Consider the following 26,915-nt stretch of genomic DNA (forward strand, 5'->3'; position numbering starts at 1 on the left):
TTAATGTGCTGAGTTAACATCAGAGTTAACATCTTTCCCTTTTTATTGTCACTTTGGCAGAACTGGTACATTGTATCACACTTGATGCACGTGTAGTTGAGAGAGAGGCTTTAATAGCAGTTTCCAGACAAAGCATTTCATTCAGAGATTTACTCTTTTTAGGCACCCAAATTTGAGTATTGGCAGTTATGTAATCTTACCCTATAACAGTTATAGCCAGCTAGCACCTGGAAAACTGTGCCACTTAGTCAACTCACAGTAGCCCATTTTTATAAAAGCAGTTCCCGTTTTAAAAAGATTCTGGCAGCTTGTCAAGTCTCTTGGCAAATACAACTTGGAAGCTTTCACACTGTTCAGAGTTATACTGTGAGAGATGATCTTTTTTTGAAACCCAAACACAGCTGATTCAAATACACTCAAAAAGCTCAGAAGACATTCTTCATAGTTGTAAAATTGGGTGCACTTGAACAGATAGCTGAGGGATGTTCAGTTGTTTAACACACTAAAGGCTTGAGAGTTAAGGGGAGAATGTTCTTTGTCTCTATCTCATGCTCAGTTGAATTCTGTGCCAGCAATTCTCTGAAGAATCTAAAGAGTTTAAGCCTTTTCTTAAAACTGTAAAAGTGGAACCTTCTTATTCCACAAGTGTGCATTGTCTCACTTATTTCATAGGCATGATTGGAATTGTCACAGTGGATCAGACCAGTGATGGCCCTAGTCCAGCATCCAGTGCTTTAGAGGAAGGTGTAACAACAAAATCCTTCACTATGCCATTATGGGATGCTGCCCAAAGGGAAAGTTTCTCCTTAACCCCATTAGAAGTTGATTTATGCCCTGAAGCATAGGGTTGTAAATCCTGAAGTGTTTGAGTTAAATCCTAACTTAACTGCAATCAGTGGCAAAACTCCTACCACTTCAGTGGCGTGAGGATTTCATTCTTGAATGGTTTGTCATTACAATGACCACTCCCAGATAGTCTTGTTATCATTATAAATGTCCAATCCTTTTTTAATCCTGTCTGCCTGAGTTCTTGTGGCACAGGCTAGCTATTTCTCTGCTGATCATTTTAAGTAGAAACATCCAGTTATTCAGGGCTTATGGGCGAAGCTTGAGTTATTGCCATATTTTTTTTTTTAAGCCTGAACCCTAGTACTTATTAAACTTCATCATGGCAGTTCTCTTCCAGTGGAAAGGCTAGGTAACTTCACATTTCAGAAAGCTATATTTGCCTTTGAGATTTGAGCTAACATGTTTTAGCTTTAACTTACCTTTAGAGAAAACATAGTAATCATAAGCATCTGGCCTTTGGTAGTTAGGTATTGATATAGCTGAGTGAACTACTTTTGGAAATCCTCTCCAGTAAAAATTTATTTTAACCTCATGATGTAATATTCCTGCAGACAAGAAAATTGCTTTAAGTTAGGAAAATATATTAAAACATGGGCTGTGCAAATCTATAACTTGGGAAGAGAAGCTGAGAGAGAACAGCTAGGATGAAGAGATTTAAAAGCATACATTAAAGAAGTTGAACAGATGAAAAATGCTGTCCTTCAAAGACTTAATTTTAAAATGAAGATAAAAACCATTTAACATAAAATATAACTGACCAGATGGATTATGGTTGATTCTGAGAGTATGGTACATGACTGGTGTGCGGTACATGATTGCTGATCTTATTGCACGTTCAAAGCGTCTCCTCTTGATCACAGCTCTGGGTGTATAAGCTGGGTACCTAACATATACTTTCTTTTTGCACTTTTTGACTGGTTCTTGATTGTAGATATAACGTTGAACGCTGCCACCTGAAGCAAAAGTTTGTTCCAGTTGTGAAAACAGTTGAATTAGAAATGTCATCAGTACCCTAATATGAACTTGCTAGGCTGGGAAGATAAGAGTCCAAAGGCTACTGAGGAAACTTTCAGCTTGAAATGCTTCAAAATTACATATGTTACTTGAAAGTATGATGCCAACAGGACCTGGCCTAACATTTGTTTACTTCTGTGAGTAGTTCTGTTAAAGTTAATGAGACTATTCATGGTAGTAAGCACTATTTGAGTGAATGGGATCAATCCCCTTGAGAAGAAAAAGTGAAATTGTAGGGCACTAGCCTGATGCTGCAGGCTTTCTGCTTGCATAATTCTCATTCCTCAAGGGAGTGGAAGCAAGGAAAGGATTGCAGGATTGGGTTTATTTTACTTGCCTAGTTGTTTTAATCTGAATAGCTCCTTCAAATGTTCCTGTATAGATGTTATACCATTCAAATAAGATAAATCCAGTGCTTTACAAGGAAAGGAACCATGACTGAGAAACAGTTCCATACATAGATATGTGGTGATTGGTCTATTTCAGGTCTTACCAGGTCTCATTATCTTGTGACTGGAACAGCGTTCAAATGATGGTAAAACTCTTCCTCCTAACCCTGTCCTGAAAAGTAAACTGCCATGATCACTTTGGCATTCAAAGGCTGTCTCTGAAGCCTCAGGTTAACTCAGGATCTTCTGGTGCACTATGTACTGTTGTCATCACTCATCTGTTGCCAGACATGCAATCTTACTTGAAAATGGAGCGGAGTTTTATTCCCAAAAGAAATAAGCTGAATACTTCTAATATTTGTAGACGTGAAACATACCTTTCTTGAAAAAATACACAGATTCTGGCCTTTCATTGTGTTGTGCTACTGAAAGAACTGCTACTATTTTCCCACTTAGTCCTGCAAATCCTTTTGCAATTTGTTTGGGATATCCCACATCCTTCACATCATTAGTGAAACGCCAGTATTGGGAACCCTGAGGATTTAAACAGAAACTTTTACTTAAGGAGAAAAAAATGTCCATTGCTGATAGGCTTCAGTGTAGACTACACAGATAATTATGAAATCCACATCCAATTTACTGTACATTGTAAAGCTGGCCAAAATAATTACTGGTATATCCATCAAAAATAAAAATTAATGTTGCTTATGTTTGAGGGATTACTCTGCAGGCTTCTTAAACCTCCATTAGCGCACAAACCTTTTCACCTACCAGCAGGCACTTTACTTTTGTGATAGAGAGAGTTCCCCCACCTCAGCTAAAGCTAAGTGCTGGAGTTTCTAGAGAGTTCATGTTTCACAGCTGCTATTTTATGCTCAAAATCACTCCCACCCAAACTACCAGACTAATCTGTTCGCAAGGTCTGCATATTTTAGCCTGGCATGGTAGGCGGAAAACTGCTTCTAGACTCTTAGTAAATATTTATATTACAGTAATGTCTAAAGGCCCCAATCAAGATTAGAACCTTATTGTGCTGGGTATTGTACAACACAGAAAAAAGGACAATTGCCTCCCTGAAGGGGTTACATACGTGTGACGTTAGCTAATTAAAATAATGCAAATCATTGCTGCTACCACTGTTACATAATAGCAACGAATCTTATACAAAGTATGATGTGTGGCCAGAAAGGGTTAAGCATCCTGCAGGCTAACTAACCCAGAGTCAACCTGTAGAGACATGTTAGAAATGATAATTAGGGCCATTCTGTAGTAAATAGGCTAAAACTTTGAAAATCAAACCTATATTGTTAGAAGTTAGGAGTGATACTAGTTGTATATGTACACTCATAAATGTTAGCCATGTAAACAGACAGTTCCTGTCTGTCACTATAGCTATTGATTCAGAGATCAAAAGGGAATATTAACATTTAGCTGAGTCGTGGGTACAATTATGTCATTTCTGTATGTCTCTTTAAAGTTTGTGGTAAAGTGCTTAATGGATAAATTTATCTTATGTTAATCCATGTAGTCAATTATCGGTGAGGTTTAGGAAAGAGAAGATTATATGAAAAGCCTATTGTTCACCCAGGACTGTGTGATTAAGTGGCTGCTAGAAAACTGTATAAAAGACCCTGGGTCCCAATCCTTTTTGTCTCAGCTGTGCTTGAAGCTTCATGCAAGGAAAGCTCAAGCCACAAGGCTGAGATCCCAGTCCTGACTGCACCACCCTGAATATAAATATTGGTCTATAACCTATGAACTAATTCTGAAAGAACTCTTTGCAACTTAAAAAGCTCACCATCGTGGCTATGAATCTGAATCTTAAGAACTGTATTCATGTTTGTATGTATATTGATCTTCTAACCAATGCTCTTTTCTTTTTTAATACACGTTAGTTTAGTTAAGGATTGCCTGTAAGCATGTATTTGGGTAAGATCTGAAATATTCATTAACCTGGGAGGTAATGTGTCCAATCCTTTGGGATTGTTAAAACTTTTTTATATGATGACTAAGATTTTCTGTAACCCTCATCATATTTAACTTGGGTGTCTGGGTGGAGGCCCAACAGTGGGTTACTTCAAGGGAACTGTGCTGTTGGTTTCTGGGTAACCAGTGAGTTATTATAGAAGCTGTTTTGTGCTGGCTTGGTGAATCTAAGTATTGGAATGTCCACCAACTTTGGGAATTGTCTGCCCCATTCTTTGTAGTTCACCCTAATTGAGTGACCTCAGTTGGCTCCTCTGGGATGCTAATCACAACACTAAAGGCACAAATAGATAAAGGGATGGGGATATAATATAAAAGCATCTGAATACAGTGAAAAGTTAGTATAACTATGTTAGGTATATGTAATACAGATTTTTCAGGGATGGAGGTGCAATTAAAAACTTGCAGGGATCCCAGACAGCTTGAGATGGAGGGGGAAGAAGATAGGGTGAAATTAGCATTAAGGACTCCCCAAGGAGTTGAAAAATAAACAATTATATTTTATTAAGTAGGAACTTTGTACAACTAATTTTTGCTCTCTTTCATACAGGATTGTGCCTTCCAGCAAAATAAGGAGAGAATGCAACAATGAATTGAGATTTTATGTTTAACTCAGTATTTTAAATTACTCCACTTAAGGAAATAAACAACAATAGTCAGCGCTGCTGTAATCATTAAAGTACTGGAACATGCAGTGCATTTCCAAAAGGGTGCTGGGGGCTGCCAACTGTGCCAGATAAATTACTGTTATGATAAAACGTGTGGGTTGGAGGGGGGAGGGGTGGTTGATGGCATCAGTAACATTTTTCCTGCTCTACTATTTATATCCCCCTCCAGGACCGCTCAGAGGATTCCGGGTGCCTGGGGTCTTCCCCGCCGCCGAAGTGCAGCCAGGTCTTCAGCGGTAATTCGGCGGCGCGGGTCTTCGGAGCACTTCGGCAGCGAGTCCCGGAATGGATGGACCCCTCGCCACCGAATTACCGCCGAAGACCGAGCTGCGCTTTGGCGGTAATTCGGCCACAGGGAGCCCTTCTGCCCCAGAGCGGAAGGACCCCCCGCCGGCGAAGACGAGGAGCGGAAGAAGCTCCAGGGGCCTGGGACTCACGAGAGTTTTCTGGGGCCCCCGGATGGAGTGAAGGACCCTGCTCCACGGGCCCTGAAAAATTCTCCTGGGGGTCCCTGCGGGGCCCAGGGCAAATTGCCCTCCCCGCCCCCCGGGTGGCCCTGTCCCCCTCCCCTGACTGTTAATGGTGCAGGGATCTGGAGACTGAAGCACAGCAGCTTCACTTGCATCATAAGGTGACCTGAAAGAGTTCAAGACTGATCCATGGGCAAGTCACATTCCTTCCATTAGAGCTCTGGTCAGAATTGTGCGTGTGAGAAATTTTCCCTCCAAAAAGTTCAATCAAAACTGAAGCTTTTTAGCAGGAAGCTTTGATACCCACAAATGTGGATTTTACTAGAGTAAATTTTTAAATAAGTCTTTATTTCAAATTGACATTTTGAAACAGTGAAAAATTTGTTCACATTTCCATTTTGTTTTTTGGAATAATCTCCTCCCACTTACTCACACTAACATATTTCTTCCTTTTGCATTAGTCAAAAAAAAGGCAGGGGAGGAATCTTGAAAATGGGAACCCCAATTTGCTGATTCCAAAAACAAAAACATAAAGCTTTATTTCATTTTAACTTATATTTTTTTTGAAGTTTTCTGCTGAAAACCAACATTTTGACCAATAAGAGAGATTTCAGCTTTCAAACCTGCCCGTCCTTTTCTTAGGCCCTATGTCTGGACCCTTTAGAAAGCAGAAATATAACGAGAATTAGATAGGTATCTGCTCTCTCCTCCACTGATTTATTCCCAACTGTGGACCTCAGAACTACAGACTCCCAGTCACAGAGGAGCCATTGCTAATCCCCCCCCACACATATATAAAACAATAAACAAATGCCAATATTTGCAGAAATAAGCTATTTAATTTGAATTATAAACAAACAGTCTATATATAAAAGACTAGGAGAAAGGATGAGAAAAATTCAAATACAAATGTGTATATCAATAGGATCTTGTCAACCAGGGCCAGCTCTACCTTTTTTGCCGCCCCAAGCGGCGGGGTAAAAAAAAAAAAGCTGCAGCAGTGCCGCCAAAGAAGAAGAAATGAAAAGCTGCCATCGAAGAAGGAATAAAGGAAAAAGCTGCTGCCGAGCTGCCGCTGAAGAAGAAGAAATGAAAAAGCTGCCATCTAACTGCTGCAGAAGAAAAAAAAGGAAAAGCTGCCACTGAAGAAGGGAGGGGGAAAAAGTGTGAGTGCCACCCCGAGAACGGACAGAGTGCCACCCCTTCAGATTTGCCACCCAGGCACCTGCTTCCTTAGCTGGTGCCTAGAGCCGGCCTTGCTGTCAACAATTGCCAAATTGTTATTGCAGGTTTCCAGAGCATGCACTAAGGACTTGGCAATCCAAGCCAGCGGTATGCAAAATTCAAGTTTTTCGATCAACAAAGTTTGTCAGTTTTAATAAGTTTTAAAAATACAGCATTATTTTCACAAGAATGAACACACCTATGGAAATGCTTATCCTCTTGTGAGGTCTTTAGTCCCTATGCTGAAATATTTGTCAGTTATTCAATTTCTCAAAACTATTGACTTGTCCTGTATAACAAAAGCAGTATGATCTTAGAGCCTTTGTGTGATTTTGTTATGAAAAAATGCCTGTTTAAAAAAAGGCATTTTAGGGATCACCTTTGAAATGTTATATTTGTATTTAATCTCCAGCTCAAATTTGCTCATTTGACAGGTAATGTTTTTCTTAACTGCCAGTCCTCTAACCTCATTCTAGGCTATAAAAGTCAAGTTGGGTTTGTGTGTTTTCCTGCTTGTATATCACCAGTATAAAAAACTTTGGTTCAAATTATTCCCTGGCATACACCTGTGCAACCATAGTGCTTTCAAATTATGCCCTGTTAACACCTGTGCAACCATATCAGTCAAGTTACTGTGGCTTCACTGAAGGCTGCAGTTTGATCATATTTAACAGTTCTGTTGATTCACAAGCCAACTCGCTCTCTTAGCTTCATTGGCTCTGCAGTACCAGCAAGATTAAAAAGTAGAAAGGCTTTGTCTACACTGGCAATTGAATGACAAAACTTTTGTCTTTCAGAGGTGTGAACCCCCACCCCCAAAGACAGAAGTTTTGCCAACGACAAGCGCTGATGTTGAACAGCACTTTGTCAGCAGGAGCACTCCTGCCAAAAGAACTAATCCTTCTTGTTGAGGGTGCAAGTTTTTTAGTGGCAGGAAAGCCGATAAACAGAGGCTACACTGCGTGACTTTTAGCAATACAGCTGTGTTGCTAAAAGCTGTGTAGTGTAGACATAGCCTTAGTTTTGTTACTGCAGCAAATAGAAGATTCTGAATACAAATGAACCAATTTGTTGAGTAAGAAGCTTCTGTTCATAGTACAGTCAGTTTACTCTACTTGTTTTGTAGGAATTTCTTACCCTCCAGTGGGAATTGCATCAAACAAAGTACTTTGACACTCCTTTCCTGTTAGGAGCAGTTTAAAAGTACCAAGACTGCACTTTACATAGCTGTGCTTGTTACACTGCAGATGGCTTAAAGAGCAGGCATGCCCCACACATATCCATTGTTTGTTCGCCTATAACCAGTACTTAAAGTAGTCTGAAATCACACCCACCCCCCATCAATTAATTCTGCCCCCCAACCCTCCCATCAATCCCGAGGTTCTTCACCACCAGCCCTCCCCAACTCCCAGGCCCGGGCCTGTAGCACGATCCCTTCTTTCGCCTTCCCATGCTCAGTGTTGCTGAGGAGCCATCTTTCCCTTGCTCACAGGAAGGGAGGAGGTGCTCTAAGTTGCTGGGCTCTTTCTGGTTGCCTTACAGTTGGTGTGAGGGGTTGGAGAGCTCTACCAGGCTGCTGTACTTCAGGAGGCAGGCAAGTGGAGAAAGCAGCCATTCAGAAAGGGTTTTTCCTCAGGTGGTACTAAAAATGTGCACACCTCAGCAACCTTCTTAGAAATTCTCTTTCCTGGCCCAGCGCACTTTAAGACTACACTGTGTAACCTACAAATCATAGAAAGAGCACTGCATTCTCTGCTGCAAAGAGGATTTTTGTCTTGTTATAGTATTTGGGTTCGTTCTGCCTTTTGCAGGTTCTTATCTCAGACATACAATGCCGCAATAGGAAAGGAAACCATGTTAAGGCATCAGTGTGAGCCTGAGTCTCACTGCTGCAGCTTGTTAATTCTAGTCTATTGTTGCCATGGTTTTGGTAGTCAGTTTTATTTCTATATAACGTGTTTTTGAGCACAGGAAAGGATCCAGCTTGACTACTCTGAGGACTGATATTTTCTGGCCATAGAATGCATACAATACAGGCCTCATCAGCGAAAGCTACCCTTTGTGGGCTCACCAACATCCTCTCTAACTGCCTTAGAAGGGTTAATTCAGTCTGCATGTCCCTTCAGTTCTTGACCTTTTTCATGAGAGTGCCAACAGGAATACTCATTAAGGCAAACTGGGTAATTAGACAGGTGTGTTGTCAGCTGAGCTCATGAACCTATTTATTTACTATTACCCTTTGCTATACAGCCCTTCATTGTTTTTTTCATTTTAAGAGGCATCTGTGAAATTAAATCTTTTAAAACACTCAAACTAAGCAAGATAACTTCCCTACCTTAAAGAAGAAGGTTTTGCCATCACAGTTGCATCTGGAAAAGACAGTGTCGATGGGGGATGGAATACCCCAACCCTCAGTGATTTTACGAGGGGACACTGTTGGCTGCCTAGCTGAATCCAGTAGCCAGTAGTAATGACCTGTAAAATAAAATAGTTCTAGCCCTGAAAAATCTCACTGATGTGCACCATTTTGCCCCTACTTAAACTTTTTTATTTTTTTAAATAATAGTACAGACAATACCACATACAGAATTCTAAATAGTAGAAGCAGGGACCACAGAGCCACCCTCTTTGAAATGGCATAACATGCTCTCTAAGTGCTCAGTCCTGCAAGGCTGAGTGCCCAAGGTAACAGAGGTGGCTCAGCACCTAGCAGGATCAGACCCTCCATGTAATTGCAGTGCCTGGAGCCCAGAAGCATCTGCTGGAAAAGTAACGTTCAGCAAGCTTGGGGGAGGAGGAGGACACGGGAAGTCTGCCTAACCTAAGTGGCCGAGGGCAGCAAAGTCTGTGCAATGCTGCTGGGACAGAAAAGAGGGGGAGGACTTTGACTGACTTGACAGAACAGCCAACTACAACCTCAGAATATCCTTTCCGTGGCTGGGATCACCTAGCCCCATGCATGAAGCCTGCACAAACACACTGTTTGGGAAAAGGGCATAGATGGGGCAAAGCCCCTTTGTTCCCAAAAAGAGAAACCATGCCATCCTGCAGCACCCAGCTTCACAGGGAGGCTTCATCCCAAGCTAGCTGTCCCCAAACAGCTGAAGTACAGAAGGCTTAGAGTGGGGAGAAGAGCCAGCCCTTCACTTCACTCCTCGCGCTCATCAAGCTACACATTACGATCAACAAGGAACTCTCAGATTCCACTATTCAGCAGGGGAGGCCTAATTCCCCACCTCCCTTATTAGGCCTCATCAAGGCAACTGGCTTTGAGCAACCTAGGTCCTGGTTCACTCCAGAAAGCGAACTGAAATGAGATGATACCACAACATTGAGTACAGGCTATGCTACATGTAGTGTTACATACAAAAGGGATCGGGGTGAGTGAAGACCTAGTCTGGAGCCAGTCAGGCTCACGTGAGGTCAATAGTTCGGGTTGGTGACACCAAGCACCCACGCAGTAGTACACAGAGGTTCACTCCAAGGGCTACGGGTAAACTGGGCTGCTCTCACTTTTTATTATTGTGTTCTGTTTGTGGGACGCTAATCACATTTAATTATTATAGGAGATATGATTACTTTGAGGGATAGAGTGTCTGATTATTGCTGTAGAACAGGGGTCGGCAACATCTGGCATGTGGCTTGCCAGGGTAAGCACCCTGGTGGGCTGGCCAGTTTGTTTACCTGCCATGTCAGCAGGTTCGGCAGATCACAGCTCCCACTGGCCGTGGTTTGCCATCCCAGGCCAATGGGGGTGGTGGGAAGCGGCACAAGCGAGGGATAAATTGGCTGCCGTTTCCCAACACCCCCATTGGCCTGGGACGGCGAACTGCGGCCAGTGGGAGCCGCGATCCGCCGAACCTGCCGACGCGACAGGTAAACAAACTGGCCCGGACCGCCAGGGTGTTTACCCTGGTGAGCCGCATGCCAGAGGTTGCCGACCCCTGCTGTAGTTATTTATTTGGATATTAAGTGCCTTTGATTTCTAGGCCTTTTCTATCTCTGGCTTCTATCTATACCCCTTATTTTAACTCTACCTTTTTCTCTGTTAGTTTCTTAAAGTCATCTGGTCCTTGCTTCCTATAAAGTTTTAATAATTGTTAATGGGGATCTATGTTCATGTATTCATCAAACACTAGGAGCAGGCAGAATTAAAAAATTAGAGAAGGGAGCAGCAGTGGGAGTGGGGAAGTTATTAGTGGAGGATGGAAACTGGGATAGGTAAAGGTATGAATTGGTGTTCTGGGGTTACTGCAAAGAGAAATTTCCATTGCTTTTCTGTAGTCCATATCCTACTTAGCACAATAAAACTAACTTATGAGTAGTTGCCCCCAAAGTTATGCATCGTTATCCCAGCTCCCATTCAGTATGGTAATGCCTATGTGTGTTTGTTTTGTCAAGCAGTTTATTTTTTACACTGATCCCAGAGCTGGTATTACAGGTAGTCTTCAGACTCAAGCAGACATTCCTGTATCAGGCCTTGTCTTACACTACAGAGGAAATTCGATCTAAGCTACACAATTTGAGTTACACGAATAGCGTAACTCAAATCGACGTAGCTTAGATCTACTTATGCAATGTCAACGAGAGATGCTCTGCCATCGACTCCCCCTACGCTTCTCGATCTGGTGGAGTATAGGTGTCGACAGGAGAGTGATCTGCGGTCGATCGCTGCTTGTTGATCCCTCAGTAAGTGTAGACAAGCCCTCAGTTACATTTCGAAGGTTTACTTCATTACTATAAGGACTAGATAATTTTTTGAATGAAATCTTAGATTTTGGAGCATAAACATTGCAATAATTTAACAACAATGTGCCATAGGCACCAAAATAAGTGTCTGGTAATTACATTATACTCTATACTCTGTAACACATACTTTAAAATGAATCTCTGGAAGCTGAATCAATTGCTTGTAACACACACAAAATGCATCACATGGCATTTTCATTATATTTTTATATTACACTCCTGGTAGTGATTTGGACAGAGCACCACTCACAAAAGCAAATACTTTGCCATGCCCTCTGCCACACTAATTGTGAGGCCCTGGAAGTACTATTGATCTGTTGCCTCCTTTTGGCATCAGGAAGTGGGACTTAAATGGACAATAGCCCAAATATATATTACCTGATCGTTCGGAAAGGCCAAAAAGTAAGTACTTAATTCAAACATAAGTGAAGGCATGAAAATGATAAAAATCCAGTCAATCACTCACCTCGGAATACAGCTAATGTTCCATTTGGTAAAGCAACTATTCCATCAGCTGGCTTTCCATTACACAAATTCTTATCTTGTTCATCTGGTACAAAATAATTAGTGTATAGTTTTTTATTTAAATGAAGTTGAAGCTCAAAGAATAGCTTAAAATGCTGTAGGATTGTCAGGTAAGATAAACCGCTTGTTAATGGAACAGACTCTTAGTTTCATTATTTATTGGAGTCTGCATAGGGAAATCTATACTGTGTATTCATCAAATTGTTACACTATGAAAAAAGCATAAAAGTAAAACTTTGAATAAGAATGCTGCAGACAAGCACCATTCCTTCCTAGTGTTTGAGACTATTCAGGAACCAGGGTTCTGATTCCTATATTTATGCTACAGATAATAGCTATTGTTCATTTGAGATTTGTTCTCCAAAGTTTTAACCGTGATATTTGTTACCAAAGGATATAAACTCTGATACGTTTATAGCAATCTATAGTTTTCTTTTGTTAATATTTTAAGTACCTGCATTTCAGAAAAAAAATTGGGTAGAATTCTAAGTATACCATAATAAATAACCAAATTAATTAGCTCTCACATAAAACTCATATTTAATTTTTATCCATTTCCTGCCTATTTAGTGGATTACTCTTCTTAGTATTTAAAACAATCTTTTAAAACGATCCTTATTTGAAAAAGTCTAAAAGGGCTGAAATATTATGCATTGGGTAAATGGATTTAGGATAAAAACTGACTCAAATTGTTGTCCAGAAATCTCTTATAGAAATTTGAAAAAAGAATTTACTCTTTTGTTTTGTTTTAATCAGCTTTTCACAGTTCTCTGTACTCTGGGTTTTAGCTGGGAAACAAAAAAACTGAAGGAAATTTTCAATCCTTCATAGTATATCTGAGCTGTCTCAAACTAAGAGGTCCTGAAAATATTTTTCTTGTCTCCTCTTTCATTCACATAGATAGAGCAGATATAGATTTAGGCTCAGATCCTCGAATGTATTTAGGCATCTAGCTCCCATTGATTTCAACTTTCCATTGGCTTGCATCTCGTGCTTTCATTCACACCAATGAAAAGTGGATGCAAAACCAGATCAGAATTTTCCACTCACAAGTGTGAATGAAACAGACACCATGTAATGTTTCCTGTAGCTGTTTTTTTCCTTAAGAATGAGTACAAGTGTAGTTTAAGTTATGTAATCATAAAGGATGAGTGAAAACTCTAGTATTTAAACAATATTAGGTCTACTGGTGCCTACTTGTAGCAAAATATTCAGGAATATGTGAATTTGGAAATCTGTCAAAGGAAAATAATGAGGCTAAGATTTAATTAAAATATAATGGATAGTGAAGGCAAGAACAATATTGCAGCTGGAAGGAGGCCTGAGTGGTGGGATGTCTTGTTTTTTATTGTGGGTATCTGTGCAAAATGGCTGCCAAATCAGGTAATGTGACTAATAGTTGAACTCTAGCCAATGACTTGCTGGAATACTTTCATGAGACTTGGAAATCTCCCTCTAGCCTTACTCCTTTACCCTGTTTTGATTCATATGTTCCTTGGTACTTACAGTCAATGTTACAAGTTATCTCTTCAGAAACATATGGTTCCAGAAATGGAGACATGCTCTGGCTATCTGAGAAATATAGTTTGTTTATCCCTATAAATATTAATATTACAATTGTAAAAAATATACCTTTGTAAGTTGTGTTGATCTTGTCCTGTAGTTTGGAGTCTGTGTGCATAGTGGGGCTTCTTTCAGGAGCTTTAGTTGATGAGTATGTTTTAGTGGGGAAATGTGTGACTTCTCTTCTTTCTTCAGTCCTTGTGGTTATGAATCCGCTTGGCAAGGTGGAGGTATGATGCATATCCTTCTCAGCTGTAAAGGTTGAAGACACTATTGTATGTTTTACTGACGTATTTGTGTTCATAGCTATTGGACTTTCCTCAGTAATTTCTTTATCTGAAACAAGATCAATGCTGATATTAGTTGTAATGCCATGTGACGTTGTTTCTTTTTTTTGAGGGATAGCTGAATTAGATTTTGTTGTTGTCCATGTTATTTTTGTAATGGTTTCCAACCTGTTGTTTTCATCATTGCCATTAGGATTAGGTGTACGTCTCAGTGGAACAATAGAAGTTGTGAATGAGATTGCTGGGTAGTCTGTAGAGTGAACTTGTTTGGAAGAGGTAGGATTTTGATTGGATCCCTCATAAGGAATGGGAGTTTCTTTAGGGTTTTCTGTGTTTCTGTGGGGGAAATTACTGTCTGGAAGAGTCATTGGATTAATTGCAGTGGAGCTTGAATTATCTATATGTTTCTCCTGCTCAGGAGTGACTGGGTGGGTAGCTGGTTTCTGAACCAAAGAAGGACTGATGATGATCTTGGAAGTCTGTAATTTTTCAGTTGGAAACTGTGTTGTGTTTTTCTGGGTGGTAGTATCTGTAGTGTATGTATTTTCAGAAATGTCTTTGGTTTCAATAGTCTCCTTGGAAATGGAAGTTGCTGTAGATCTTTTAGTAACAGTAGATGTTTCTTTTGTGGTTTCAAAATGGACTTTTGTTTCAGGGAGGTCTTTAGGTTGAGAGGTAGAAAGGTTTATGGGTGGAGTAGCAGTAATCTGTATCACAGACTTAGTGTTTTTTTCAGGTTCAATGGTGGGTTTGGCAGTGGCTTTTACTGGGGGGATTTGAGTGACAGTGATACCAGGTTTATCTTCTGTTAGTGACACAGTTCTTTCCTGGGAGCCTTTAGCTGCAGTGGACACCTCTTCAGAGACAGTCAGTGTTTCTTTAGTGACAGTACTGGCAGTTGTGTCTATTTTACCTGTCGTAGTTGCCTGTTTATCATCAGAAGCTTTTTCTTTTTTATCCACTGTAGCTGTCTCTTTGGTAGCAGTTGTCACCTCTTTTTTATTGGCAGTAGAGGTGTCTTTAGTGACAGCATCTGTTCCTTTTTTATTTGCCATCGTTGTCTCTCTGGTAACAGTGGTTATCTCTCTTTTATCAGCTATAGTTATCTCTTCATCAGCAGCAGTTATTTTTGTTGTATCACTTGTAGTTGTCTCTTGGACAACAGTACTTATCTCTCTCTTTTCATTCATAGTTTTTTCTTTGGCTGCCGTAGTCATGCCCTTTGAGTCCTCTGTAGTCCTCTCTTTGATAACAGTGGTTAACTCTTTTTTCTCTTCAGTTGTTGTTTCTTTGGTAGTTGTAGTTTTCTGTCTGTTATCTACAGTCTCTTCTTTATCTGCAGTTGTCAATTCTATAGCCACAGTTGTTACTTCAACAGCAGTAGGTGTCTGTTTAGTGGTAGTTTGTGTCTTTCTAGCTGCTGCTGTTGTGTCCAGTTTAGCTGTTGTCATTACAGATTTTTTAGCTGCAGTAGCTCTGGATGCAGTAGTTGTGGTTTTATCTATTGTGTCTTTTTCATCTGTTGTTATTATATTGACTGCAGCTATAGTAGTTATGTCTTTTTTATCTGCTGTTTTGTCTTTTTCATCTATTGTCATTACAGTCTCTTTATCCACGGTAGTTGTGTCTTTTTTACCTGTGGTGGCTAGAGTATCTTTAGTTTCTGTAGTTGTGTCTGTTTGGGGTCCTCTTGTTACAGTCTCCCTAGCTGCTGCAGTTGTGGCTGTTGTAGCCGATGTTACAATCTCTCTATATACAGTAGTTGTGTCTTTTTTAGTTAAGTCTTTTTCATCTGGACTCAATATCATCTCTTCACCTACTGTAGTTGTGTCTTTTTTAGCTGTTGATGTTACAGTGTCTTTAGCTGCAGCAGTTGTGGCTGTTTTAGCTGTTGTTGTTACAGTCTCTCTCTCTGCAGTAGTTGTGTCTCTTTCTGCTGTAGTCATCACAATCTCTGTATCCATGGTCGTTGTGTCTTTTTTACCTGTGGTTGTTTTGTCTCTTTCATCTATTGGAACGTTTTCATTGCCCACAGTAGTTGTATCTTTTTTGCCTGCTGTTGTTACAGTGTCTTGAACTTCTGCAGTTGTGTCTGTTCTAGGTGCTCTTGTTATAGTCATCCTCACTGCAGAAGTTGTGTCTTTTTCATCTGGAGTCAATATAATCTTGTCATTTGCTGTGGTTGTGTCTTTAGCTGCAGCTGTGACTGTTTTAGCTGTTACAGTCTCTCTCTCGGCAATAGTTGTGACTTTTTTGTCTGTTGTGGTTATTGTTTCTCTAGCTGTTGTAGTTGTTGTGTCTTTCTTTTCTGTTGTTGTTACAGTCTCTTTACCCAGAGTAGTTAGGTCTCTTTCATCTGTTGTCATTACAGTATCTTTAGCTAGAGTAGTTGTGTCTTTTCTGCGTATTGTTTTATCTGTCATCGTGCCTTGATTTTCTGTTGTTGTTAGAGTCTCTTTAGCTGCAGTAGTCACATCATTTTTATCTGTTGTTGTCTTCTCTATGACTGTTGTGGGTGTGATTCTTTTACCTGTTGTCTTCTCTGTGACTGCTGTGGGTGTGACCCTTTTACTTGTTGTCATTGCCATTTTAACAGCACTAGTTCTGTCACTTTTAGCTGTTGTTGCTTTCCTAGCTGCTGTAGTCATGTCTGTTTCAGCTGCTGCTGTTATCTTCATAGCTACAGTAGTTGTGTCACTTTTAGCTGGTGGCTCTTCCGCTGTTTTTGTAGTGTATTTCTTAGATGTTGTTGTTGTTGTTGTTGTTGTCTCTGTCGCTACAGTAGTTTTATCTCTCTTAGCTGTGATCATCCCTTTAGCTGTAGTAGTTGTGGCATTTTTCATAGATGTAGTACTTGTGTCTTTAGCTTTAGTGACATGAGCTGCACTAGTTAATGCTGAGATCTTAGCCATACTTGTAATAGTAGGTTGCATGTTGGTCTTCAGACTTAATGTCTTTGTAGTATTCATTTTGAAGGGCATAGTAACTTTATCTGGCTGGGAGGCAGGGGTCTGGCTAAAACTTTCTTCTGACAATGGAGCTGCTGTTGTACCTTTATTTTCTTGTCTTGAAATTTTTCTGTCAGGGTGCTTTGCAGTAGGAGCAGGCCTGGTACCCACATTGTCCAATCCACTGCCAGTCTCCTCAGAAATCTCTCTTATGTCATCAGTTGTAGAAGTCCTGGATGAAGTTCTTCTGTTTTTTGAGTCTTGCTCTACAGAAGTGCATATCAAGTTAAAGTACCACTTTTTATTTTCACATATTTATGCAGCATTCCAGCATTTGTTCTTTTGGATTTAACACAGTAACCACTCATGGGTTTTTTGTAAACACAGTTGGAAATAGTTGCAACTCTTGTGACTTGTACCAATACCTTTTTCATTATTTTTTTTCTGTAAAGTTTCACTGTTTTAACTTAAATCAGTTTAGAACCCTATGTGATTGGTGCAAAACTCTGTGGACATCTTAATTTAATTTAAACCTGGCTTTTATCAGTTTAAGAGATAAGGAATCGGGTTAAGCTAAATTGATAAAAGCCAGGTTTAAACTGTTGTTAAGACTGTCCATGCAAGATTTTACATTGGTCTAACTAAATTGGTTTAAAATCACACCTTTAGTTAAATAAGTGCACCTTTGAAAATAGAGAGGCCTAAGTTATTTTAATTATCACAGACTTATGCCATCTACATTTTTATGTCCTTATGAAACTATCCTATTAATGTGGCATGTGGTGATACACTAAGTTGAGGCTCTTCCAATGTCAATAGGTTCTCTAACTGTAATAACAAACCACGTGAGGAAATGGGAAGTCTCTCTAGAGTTGCCAACTTTCTAACTGCGCAAAACCAAACATTCTTGTCCTGCCCCTTCTCTGAGGTCTTGCCACTCTCACTCCATACCCCCTCCCTCCATCACGGGCTCTCCCCCGCCCTCACTCACTCACTCATTTTCACTGGGCAGGGAAAGGTCCCTTTTCAACCAGGCGTTCTGGTGGAGACAGGTTAGATTTTTTTTTACCTTTTCTAGTTGTTAAATACACAAATGGTAAATGTACGTGGAGCTGGGCTGGAAAAAGGATGTGTTCTAGAAAACCCCAGCTTCTGGCCTCATGGGGTTAATGACATATTATTACTTGTAATATTAAAAGTTAATAGAGTCCAAAGGAGCCTTATGTATTACACAGCCAACCTTAGCACGGGGCCGAATGTGCTCTCACACAGGGCTCAGCAATTTTGAGAGCAACACTGTGTTGGCAATTGTATCTCGTGTCTGCAATTCTCTCCTGTGTGTCTGCAGTCAACCCCAGCATGAGAGCCTGCTGTGGCCCTTCCAGGGGCGTGACCTTCCTCAGTCAGGGTAGCAAACACTCCATACCAGGGCTGCCTCAGAAAAAAAAAAAGAGGCGCCGCAGCCTTAAGACCCCCGGCAGCTCGGGCCCAAGACAAGCCCCTGCGCCCCCAGCGCTGTGCCGCCCAAGCCTCTGCACCCCCTCCAAGCGCCGCCCAGCGGAAAGAAAAACAAACAAACAAACAGAAAAACCCCTCCAGTGCTGCCCCTCCGAACCAAAAAACAAAAACAAAAAACCCAAGCGCCGCCCCACCCCAAGGTGCTGCCCAAGCATGTGTTTGGTTGGCTGGTGCCTAGAGCCAGTCCTGCTCCAGACGACTTCCACCTAACAAACCCACTCACATCCTTCTTCAGAAAAGAGATTTCAATGTGCCACACTGTCTAATCTCCCTCCTACCAAACTTCAACATGGGTTACCTAAGCCTGCCTAGTGACTGACTTACTATGTAAGTTTTTTACAAAATTTTGGGTTGGGACTCTGGTTATATGTAGTTCTGGTGGGCTTTTTTGGCTTCAGCTACTTTATTATGTATGAAGGAGATTGTTTTTCATTTTTAAAAAAGGGGATAGGGCTATTGGTTCACATTGAAGATCTGAGAAAGAAGAGATATTACATTAGCTAAAGGCAGACTTCTGCACCCTGCTTAGGAAAATCCGATTCTTCCGTGGAAATATATTTATTTTGGTCTCTTTCTGTGTGAACCTTAAATGGTGACTCTGCTCTGAAAAGTGACCCTGTAGAAATGGCAACATGGGGTTCTATGTTTATTGTCCCTTAATAAGTTCTATATCAAATGTTCTCTGCTTACAAGTAAAATTAGGTATGTTGTCTGCTTTCCAGACCTGAAAACTAAGCCTAGGCGCAGACGTTCAAGCTAGGTGCATTGCCAGTAATAAAGGTTCAATCTGAACAGGCATTGTTTTGTACTGTATTGCACAGTATATAAAAGCCATTCCCATAACTGACCTGCTGTCCTTTATGCCAACAGCAAATCTGCTCAGAAGGTGCTTCACCGTACGCTACTGTTCATGTGTAATGGGCCAAATTTTCAAAACTTATTCACCAAAACTGTATGTGTATCAGTTGAACCTGATGCACACACAAATATGGGACTTTACAGGTATGGTTCATTGATGCATTCATTAATGTGCTTCCAATACATTAACCTTTGAAAATCTTTGCCCCACATGTCCTCTCTAAGGTCCTGATCTGGCAACCTGTTCCAAATACCTGTACAGAACCCCATGGACCTCAGTGGAGCTCCATGTGGGTTTAATGGTCTGCTCATGCAGAACATCTTGGAGAATCAATTCTTAAAGAATTTAATCATATGCTAAATTAAAAAAATTAGCAAAGAGAAGAGTTTGTGATAAACCCTTAAGAATTCCTTCAACACAGAAAGACAAGCATGCACTGCTAAACAGCAGCTTCTATTATACCACTGCATATACCATTTAAATTTCATTTCTGCATTAGGCTATTTGATCACAATCCATACCTTTCATGGTATCCTTCACTTCTCTATTGTTTTTGTTTTTAATTTTATTTGTTTGGTTTTTTTCACTGGGATTTCTTGCTGAAGCCTTTGTTTTCCGAATTGTTGTTGATGACAATGAGGAAGACGATGAGGAAGAAGATTTCTGTTTCTCAGATTCTGAATGTTCTGCAGCCAAGTAAAATAATTGGTGAAAACAGAAAGTTATGCAAAATAAGATATGTAAGAAGCTAATGCACAGTTTAAAACAAAATTGCTCTCAAAAGATAAAGATTTGGAGTAAATAAGATGAAGATGTGAGGTGTAATTTGAATTTTTTTGCCTCCTTAACCAGCAGTGAATGGAAGCAACAGGAGATAGCAGTGCTGCCAAATCTTGTGATCATATTGCATGAAAATATGACCCCAGGGCAGCTTCCTTTAATACTGGAAGACTGTGATTTTAGAGCAGAATGTTCTGAGGTTTATTCCCCATTTCATGTGTGTGTGGCTGAGCTGGTGGCTATTGTCTATGTAAAGGCAGTGACAGATCAGCTATAAAGGGTTTAAAATCAGAAAAAGCTCAGGATTTTAACAGAGTGTACAGGACATGCAGAATAGACTAAAAAAGGGAAGTCCTAAGAATTCAAATTCTGACTTTCTGCCTTTGGAGAAAAAAAAAAAAATGGGGACATGGGAAAGATATAGGGCCTGATCCTCTTCTAATTCATGCCAGTGGAGTTACTTCAGATTTATTCTGTGAGAGGAGAATCAGACCCATAATATTTGTCAACCAATAATTTGTTATTTCAGACTATATATTAAAAGGGGGTCATTTGAAAAGCTTGACCCTTATTTTTTTAATCATATTTAAACATACATTTATCCCTATCCTCTGATTTTAGAATTGTTTGTAATATACACCTCTGAGATATAAGTGGTACATAACCAGAAACCCTGTGGGGCTAAAGGCATTTCAAAGGAGTCTCCTGTACCTGAGAAAAATTTGGCTTAGAAGTGTTTTTTGTAAGCTTTACTGGAGATATTTAAAACTAATAAACTGGAAAACACTCTAGTACAGGGCTTTTCAATCTTTCTCATATAATGGACCACTTCATAAAATTTATGATCCCTGGGAGGATCTGCTTCCCTCTAAATCTCCTAATCCTGACTGCACACCTTCCCTGTCGTTATGATACTGCTTGGTTACCTGACAAGTATTAATAGGAGAATAGTAAAGAGATAAAAAGAAAATTAGCTCACTTTACTGCAACTGCATGGTAACATCTTGGTTACAAGTCCTCCCATTTTGTGTCCTGTGCTTTATTTTCTCTCCATGAACTTAGATCAAAACCTGCTCACCTTACTCTTTGTTAGTAGTCAGATTATACATGCATATCTAAATTGATCAGGAATTGGCCTTAAGTGTATAAATGCCTAATCTTTCATGGTATCGTATCTCCAAAATATTTTACAGTTTGGTTCTGTCCTTCTATGTTTTGCTTCAATTTTGGTGTTATCCACTATCCAACCTAAGTTTACACACCTATTTTCCCCAAAACAGGACAGACATGCAACATCTGCATGTGGTTCAGAGCAACGCTCATTTAGCTTCTCAAAAAGGCCTCTGGAAATCTTTAGATCTGGGCTATTGCTAACAGCAAGCATTGCTGCTTAACAAGTGTTAGACAACACTGTGACAGATCTGTCCCTCTTTAGACTGCCTGGAAGTGCTCTACAGACCACTGTCTGAGAAATGCTGCACTTGTAAATGCACTGTAGGAACAATACTATACTGGCAAAGCATTATAAACCAGGTCTTTCTCCCATACTTTTCTAACATTTATATTAGCAAGCCTAGATCTTAAAAGCCAATAAGCTCTTCTCTGAGAAGTAGATGATGTAATAAGCTTTATAAATAAGTCTGGTAGCTGTCTGGTAATGTCTCATATTAGCATTCTACATCCAGAACATGGAATGACCTGTAATATTCATTCAGGTAATGGCCAGTTCCACTGCATTTGTATTCTTTCCTACCTTCCATAACTTCATGGGATTGCACTACTTTCTTTGGCTTCCTCTTCTTTGAATTTTTAGATGACCGTTTGGCTGTTGTTTTGGTGACCAAAGGAGCTGTTCTGGATGATGAAGATGATGATGATTTTGTAGTAAGTGCTGAAGCCAAGAAAAATACTGTGTGTTAATGGGAGTTCCATTCTCATTCAGCATCAAACATATAATCATTAGCAACTGATATGGAACAGTTGTGATACATTTGCATTATAAGCCTAATTTTGCTCCACTCCCTTTATTCCCCCAAACTTTTGCAAAAAAGCCACACACACACGAACGTTCATTTTCAGCCTGAAGCGTCTCATGCTTAATCTAAGGCCAGAGAAGGCCTTTTCTTCTGAAAGACTGAGATCAGTTGAATACTTTTTCACTAATGGGATTTTGGGGTGGGGAGGGTGTTCGCTTTTTTAAATTTTGTTTAACTTTTATATCCACTTACTCTAGCTAAAAAATGTCTTGGGCTACAAACTTTGAACATGTTTTTGATATTGGTGCTCCATTAGAACTAACTCATAGTCAGAGTGTTATCTTTTGAGAGGCCCTAACCACGTTTTAGTTATTTAGTTCATTCTCCATACATATGACAATTTCCAGGAGAGGCGGCCTTCAAGAATTAATAATTCCTAGAGAGAGAGTAGACATGGAGCAGGGGGCAAAGTCAGATCCAGATATTAGATTAGTCCCCTAAGGTTCAATTTTGAGACTAAATCAGGGTTTGGGTTCAGATATATTGTCACTGAAATCTCATGAGCTTTCAGCTGTGTTCAAACCAGAAAATAATTTGAGATCCAGCAGTGAATCTAAACTGCAGGTGTGAGTTTGGATTAGGTAGTCAGACAAATAGCAAAGGTTCAGGTAGCAGCCAATTGTCCAGCCATGCCAGAAGAAAAAGAGGAAGCAATGGAGGTAGTTTCACTAGGCTGCAACTTTATTCACTCAAAGTATTGGGCAACAAATTGTACAGTGCAGGTCATTATCCTTTTCTTAATAATTTCCACATAATCCCCAGCCATGTCCCAGCTATCCTGCTGCTAGGATTCTACCATCCTCTCTTCATATGAGGAGAGAAGGGACTATAAAAGCAGAGGAGGTGGCTCCCCATTGCTCCAGATATAGGAGCATCAAACCTCCCTTACTGGACTCTCTTAAGGGTTGCTTTCCTTCAAATCCTTTCCCAATCCACTTTATTCAATAACCATATCCCTTTCATACCAAGTACCTGCACTGGACATCTACCACAAGTTTTACATACTAAGTTGCAACATTATAATTAGGGCTTTGTGTTTGTCATGGAAGTCACGGAAGTCATGGATTCCATGACTGTCTCTGACCTCTTTGACTTCTGCAGTGGCCAGTATGGATGGCCCAGGAGCCGCCTGAGCAGATCAGGCAGTCACAGGCTAGTCACACCAGCTGCTGCTGGGGCACTGTTGCCCTCCTCCTCCCCTGCCCCCCAGCAGCAGTAGTCTGGCTGTGGGGGGGCTGTGGGTTGTGGTGCAGGGCAGTGCTTACCTGGGGGGAAAGGCAACAGGAACTCCCCTCCCTCAGCTTCTAGATCCACATGCTTCCTCTGCCTGCAGGCACTCCCCCTGTAGCTCCCATTGGCCTTGGTTCCCAGCCAATGGGAGCTGCAGAACTGGAGCTTGGGGCAGAGTGGAGGCAGCACATGGAGCTAGGAGCTGGAGGTTGTCACTTCCCAGGAGCCATGTAGGGAGCCTGCTCCAGCCCCACCAACCGCTTCTCCCCAGCACCCGCACTGCTCTCCTGGGCCACACTCTCCCAAGCATCCGCGACACCCTCAAGCACCCATAGTATCCCCTGGCCCACGACCCCCTCCGCAGCCATGCCTCCTCCCCACATTTTAATCGGGTATATAGTAAAAGTCATGGACAGGTCACGGGCCATGAACTTTTGTTTACTGCCCATGACCTGTCCTTGACTTTTACAAAAAATACCCGTGACTAAAACATAGCCTTAATTATAACCTACTCCACCCCAGTGGGCCCCAGACCTCCTGTGGGGAAGGTGAAAAAAACCACCCTGCCTTGGTCAATCTGGCAAAGAGAGAAAAATTCCTTCCCAGTTCCCCAAGGAAATGGTCAACTAGTGTAATTCCTACAGTCTGTCAAGAGGGAGTCTGGTCCTTTTGCCAGGTTCATAGGTGGGAGGGTGGGTAAAAGATGGCTTCACTGGGTCTGCATAGAATATAAATGTGCGCACTTGTGCACCACTCTTCTGGTCAGCAGGAAGGGCAGTGCAGTGACCTTCTCTTGACATCAACCCAAATGCCTCATGGCCATCCCTGTAACCTTTTCCCCACCTCTCCCTACCCATTGAAGGGGAGCCCTTATAAAAGCCCATGTCAACTGCATGAAAGAAATAGCTAGAGCTCAGATGATTTACAAGCTGTTTTTTGTTGCAATCAAAGACGCTTATAAATATCATAAGAGAAATAAATGTGGTTTATGCCTTTTTAACCATTAGAACTTTCATGTGATCATCTCTACACTCTTTGAGTAGTCCTGTTCTTCCGAAGGACTCCCATGGAAACCAACGGGGCTAGTGACACATTAAGTTAGTATTCAAGATGAGTAAGAGTGGCAGAATAGAGCCCATAATTTATATTGAGGAATGTATGCGATTATTGAATGAAAATGCTTTAGAGCCTGGGTCAACTCCTAGCGAAATCAGCAAGAGTTGGATCAGGTCCAGGAGGGCGACTTTTCATGAAGACAAAGAGGAGGATGTAGGACAAAAAACTACCTTAAGAAGTTGTACATTTTTTAAAATCTTTTTTGACATGGGAGCGCTCTATTACCAATGATTTGTGTGAAGTGTGAACAGTATAAGGGTACGTCTTCACTACCAGCCATATTGGTGGGTATCAATCGATTTCTCGGGGATCGATATATCGCATCTCATCTAGACGTGATATATCAATCCCTGAACGCGCTCCTAGCAACTCCGGAACTCCACCAACATGAACGGCGGTAGCGGAGTTGACACGGGGAGCCGCATATGTCGATCCCGCGCCGTGAGGATGGTAGGTAACTCGATCTAAGATACTTCAACTTCAGCTACGCTATTCACGTAGCTGAAGTTGCATATCTTAGATCGATCCCCCCTCCCCCCCCCAGAGTAGACCAGCCCTAAGACTGTTTATGAGCTCGACCCCAGCAACGCATCGGAGCCTAGCAGCAATTGAAGTGATTGGAATCAACATTGCAGAGAGGAGACAGGATCAACATACATGGGTGCTTGCATTTCAGCAGCCACGACAAGGCCAGGATAGGCCAACTCTGCAAGGTGTGCCCTAAAATCTTTTTTAAAAGTAAACAAATAAATGTTAACTGGTCTAATTGCCAGTTAACGCCAGTCATTCAAAATGGCTTATTGCTACAGCTTTAGGGAATGCAATGAAATCCAATAAAATAAAACTGTGAATTTCATTTTTCTTCCTATAGATGAAGATGAGTGTGCTCTTAAAAAAAAAAAAAATCAGGTCTGATTTTTATTAACACCAAGACCTTTTTCCCCACCATGCTGGAAGTGTACAGTACAGGGGCCTTAAAGTGGCTCTAAATTGGTCATTGATTTTGGTCTTTTGCAAATATCCCTGACCACTTGTCAAACTCTTAGGGGACTTGCAGCCCAAGATAACAATTTGACTGAATTTCATTTTAGACAATTCTGTACATTTTCTGTCATTTTCTCTATTGCCACTACAAAATGAAACTTGGCAATATGTGTTATGACACTTTTAACATGGTACAATATGATATTAATTAGAAACTTTTGTAAGACATTAAAAAAATCTACCTTTGTTAGGTCAACTATTTTTAAGTAACCTTGCTTGCTTGCTTGCTATTTAGAGAGTGTCCACAGACTGAGTAATGAGAGCAAAAGAGGTGTCTACCATTCGTACGGATTTCCTCCAATTTAAACATTGAATAGCAGATATACACCTATGCTTTGCAGCAGAATGTGGTCGCCTCCCTATTTTTCTCCTTTGCTATGCAATGCTAATGTTACTTGCAGATGATCCAATTGCTTTTTCTAGGAAATTAGGGGAGATGGAGTAACAGTATTCACTATAAACAAAACTTCGCTTAGATAGTTTAGAAATGAACAAATAATTTAAATATTTTTGTAGGCAATAATTCTGCAAAAGAACATAGTATTTTTAATCTAGTTCTTTCTGCTCTTGCTTTAGTAAGAGAAGGTCTTATTTTAAGCGCGAACTGAAAATAGTCAGTGTTGAAGCAGAGGTCTGAGAAAGCAAGATGCAAAAAGGGTAGGGAATCCAAATCAGTGATGAAAATCAGACAGTGTCACCTGGTGCACAGAATCTTCCTAGCAGTTCAAATGGACAGAGGGAAACATTCAAAGGCAGCAGCCTGGTAGTTTAGACCTTAAATTCACGTGATATTCATGAGTTAGTACAATATTCCCAAGACTTTAATTAGATGTTTTCACTTTTTCACACAAAGTAAAACAAAAAATCTGGTAGTGGTTGGTTATAAATGTTCTGTGAACAGAATAACGTTTGGAATGGTAATTAAATTTGTTTTCACAATGTTCATGTTGGTTGTTGAACTGCTGACTTTAAAATTGACTACAATAATGCCCTGGAGATTCTGTGATCTCAAAAGGCAATATCCCAGTGCCAGCTGAATATATCAGTTTCATTCAGATAAGGGTATTAAGGCACAAATTCAAGCATATACTTTAAGCATCTGCTTAAGTGCTTAGCTAAGTGCTTTGCAGAATAGAATGGGATTGCTTACATGATTAAAGTTAAGAATATGCTTCCATGCTTTGAATAGAGCTCCCTGGAGAATGAAGTTCTGCCTTCGTCCATAATACTGGTGCAGCTTGGAAAGCAGCAAGACATGGTTTCTCACACTACCCTGCTATATACATATACATATCAACCCTAACCTACAGGGAACACCTGCCTGGGGAGTGAGGGTGTGAATTTTCCTTGTCTAACCTCTCTGTACCCTACATCCATAGAGTCAGATTCTCTGCAGGTAGAGTAAATTTCAGACTATATCCCATTACCAGTACTCTGAGCCATCCACTTCCCCACACTTAAACCTTCAAATTCTACGTTTGCATGTAATGACATTGAAGTCAGTGGAGTTATACCTGTAAAGAATCTAGGCTTGAAAGTACTATTATAAATCATCAGCCTAGAATTGTGGGGGTGTGGATGATCCATATAAAGACTAAAAAAATAAAAAAATTTAAAAATCATTCCCTACAAATTCTTTTCTTTCTGGTGATTTCAGCAA

General features: G+C 40.6%; 1 protein-coding gene across 1 annotated transcript in view; it reads right to left on the reverse strand.

Annotated features, from left to right (window-relative positions):
• Nucleotides 1-26,915, reverse strand: part of PRG4 (proteoglycan 4) — a 37,545-nt gene that overhangs the window by 193 nt on the left and 10,437 nt on the right. Inside the window, exons 5-14 of the mRNA XM_075068274.1 lie at nucleotides 21,583-21,720; nucleotides 19,571-19,735; nucleotides 16,336-16,938; nucleotides 14,944-16,224; nucleotides 13,507-14,667; nucleotides 11,816-11,899; nucleotides 8,936-9,075; nucleotides 2,630-2,786; nucleotides 1,608-1,802; nucleotides 1,269-1,394 (exon numbers count right to left, since the gene is read on the reverse strand). Coding sequence (XP_074924375.1) covers nucleotides 1,269-1,394; nucleotides 1,608-1,802; nucleotides 2,630-2,786; nucleotides 8,936-9,075; nucleotides 11,816-11,899; nucleotides 13,507-14,667; nucleotides 14,944-16,224; nucleotides 16,336-16,938; nucleotides 19,571-19,735; nucleotides 21,583-21,720 — 4,050 coding nt within the window. The remainder of the gene's footprint in view (nucleotides 1-1,268; nucleotides 1,395-1,607; nucleotides 1,803-2,629; nucleotides 2,787-8,935; nucleotides 9,076-11,815; nucleotides 11,900-13,506; nucleotides 14,668-14,943; nucleotides 16,225-16,335; nucleotides 16,939-19,570; nucleotides 19,736-21,582; nucleotides 21,721-26,915) is intronic.

Source organism: Chelonoidis abingdonii, chromosome 7 (genome assembly GCF_003597395.2).
Source record: "Chelonoidis abingdonii isolate Lonesome George chromosome 7, CheloAbing_2.0, whole genome shotgun sequence".
In the NCBI taxonomy this organism is placed as follows: domain Eukaryota; kingdom Metazoa; phylum Chordata; order Testudines; family Testudinidae; genus Chelonoidis; species Chelonoidis abingdonii.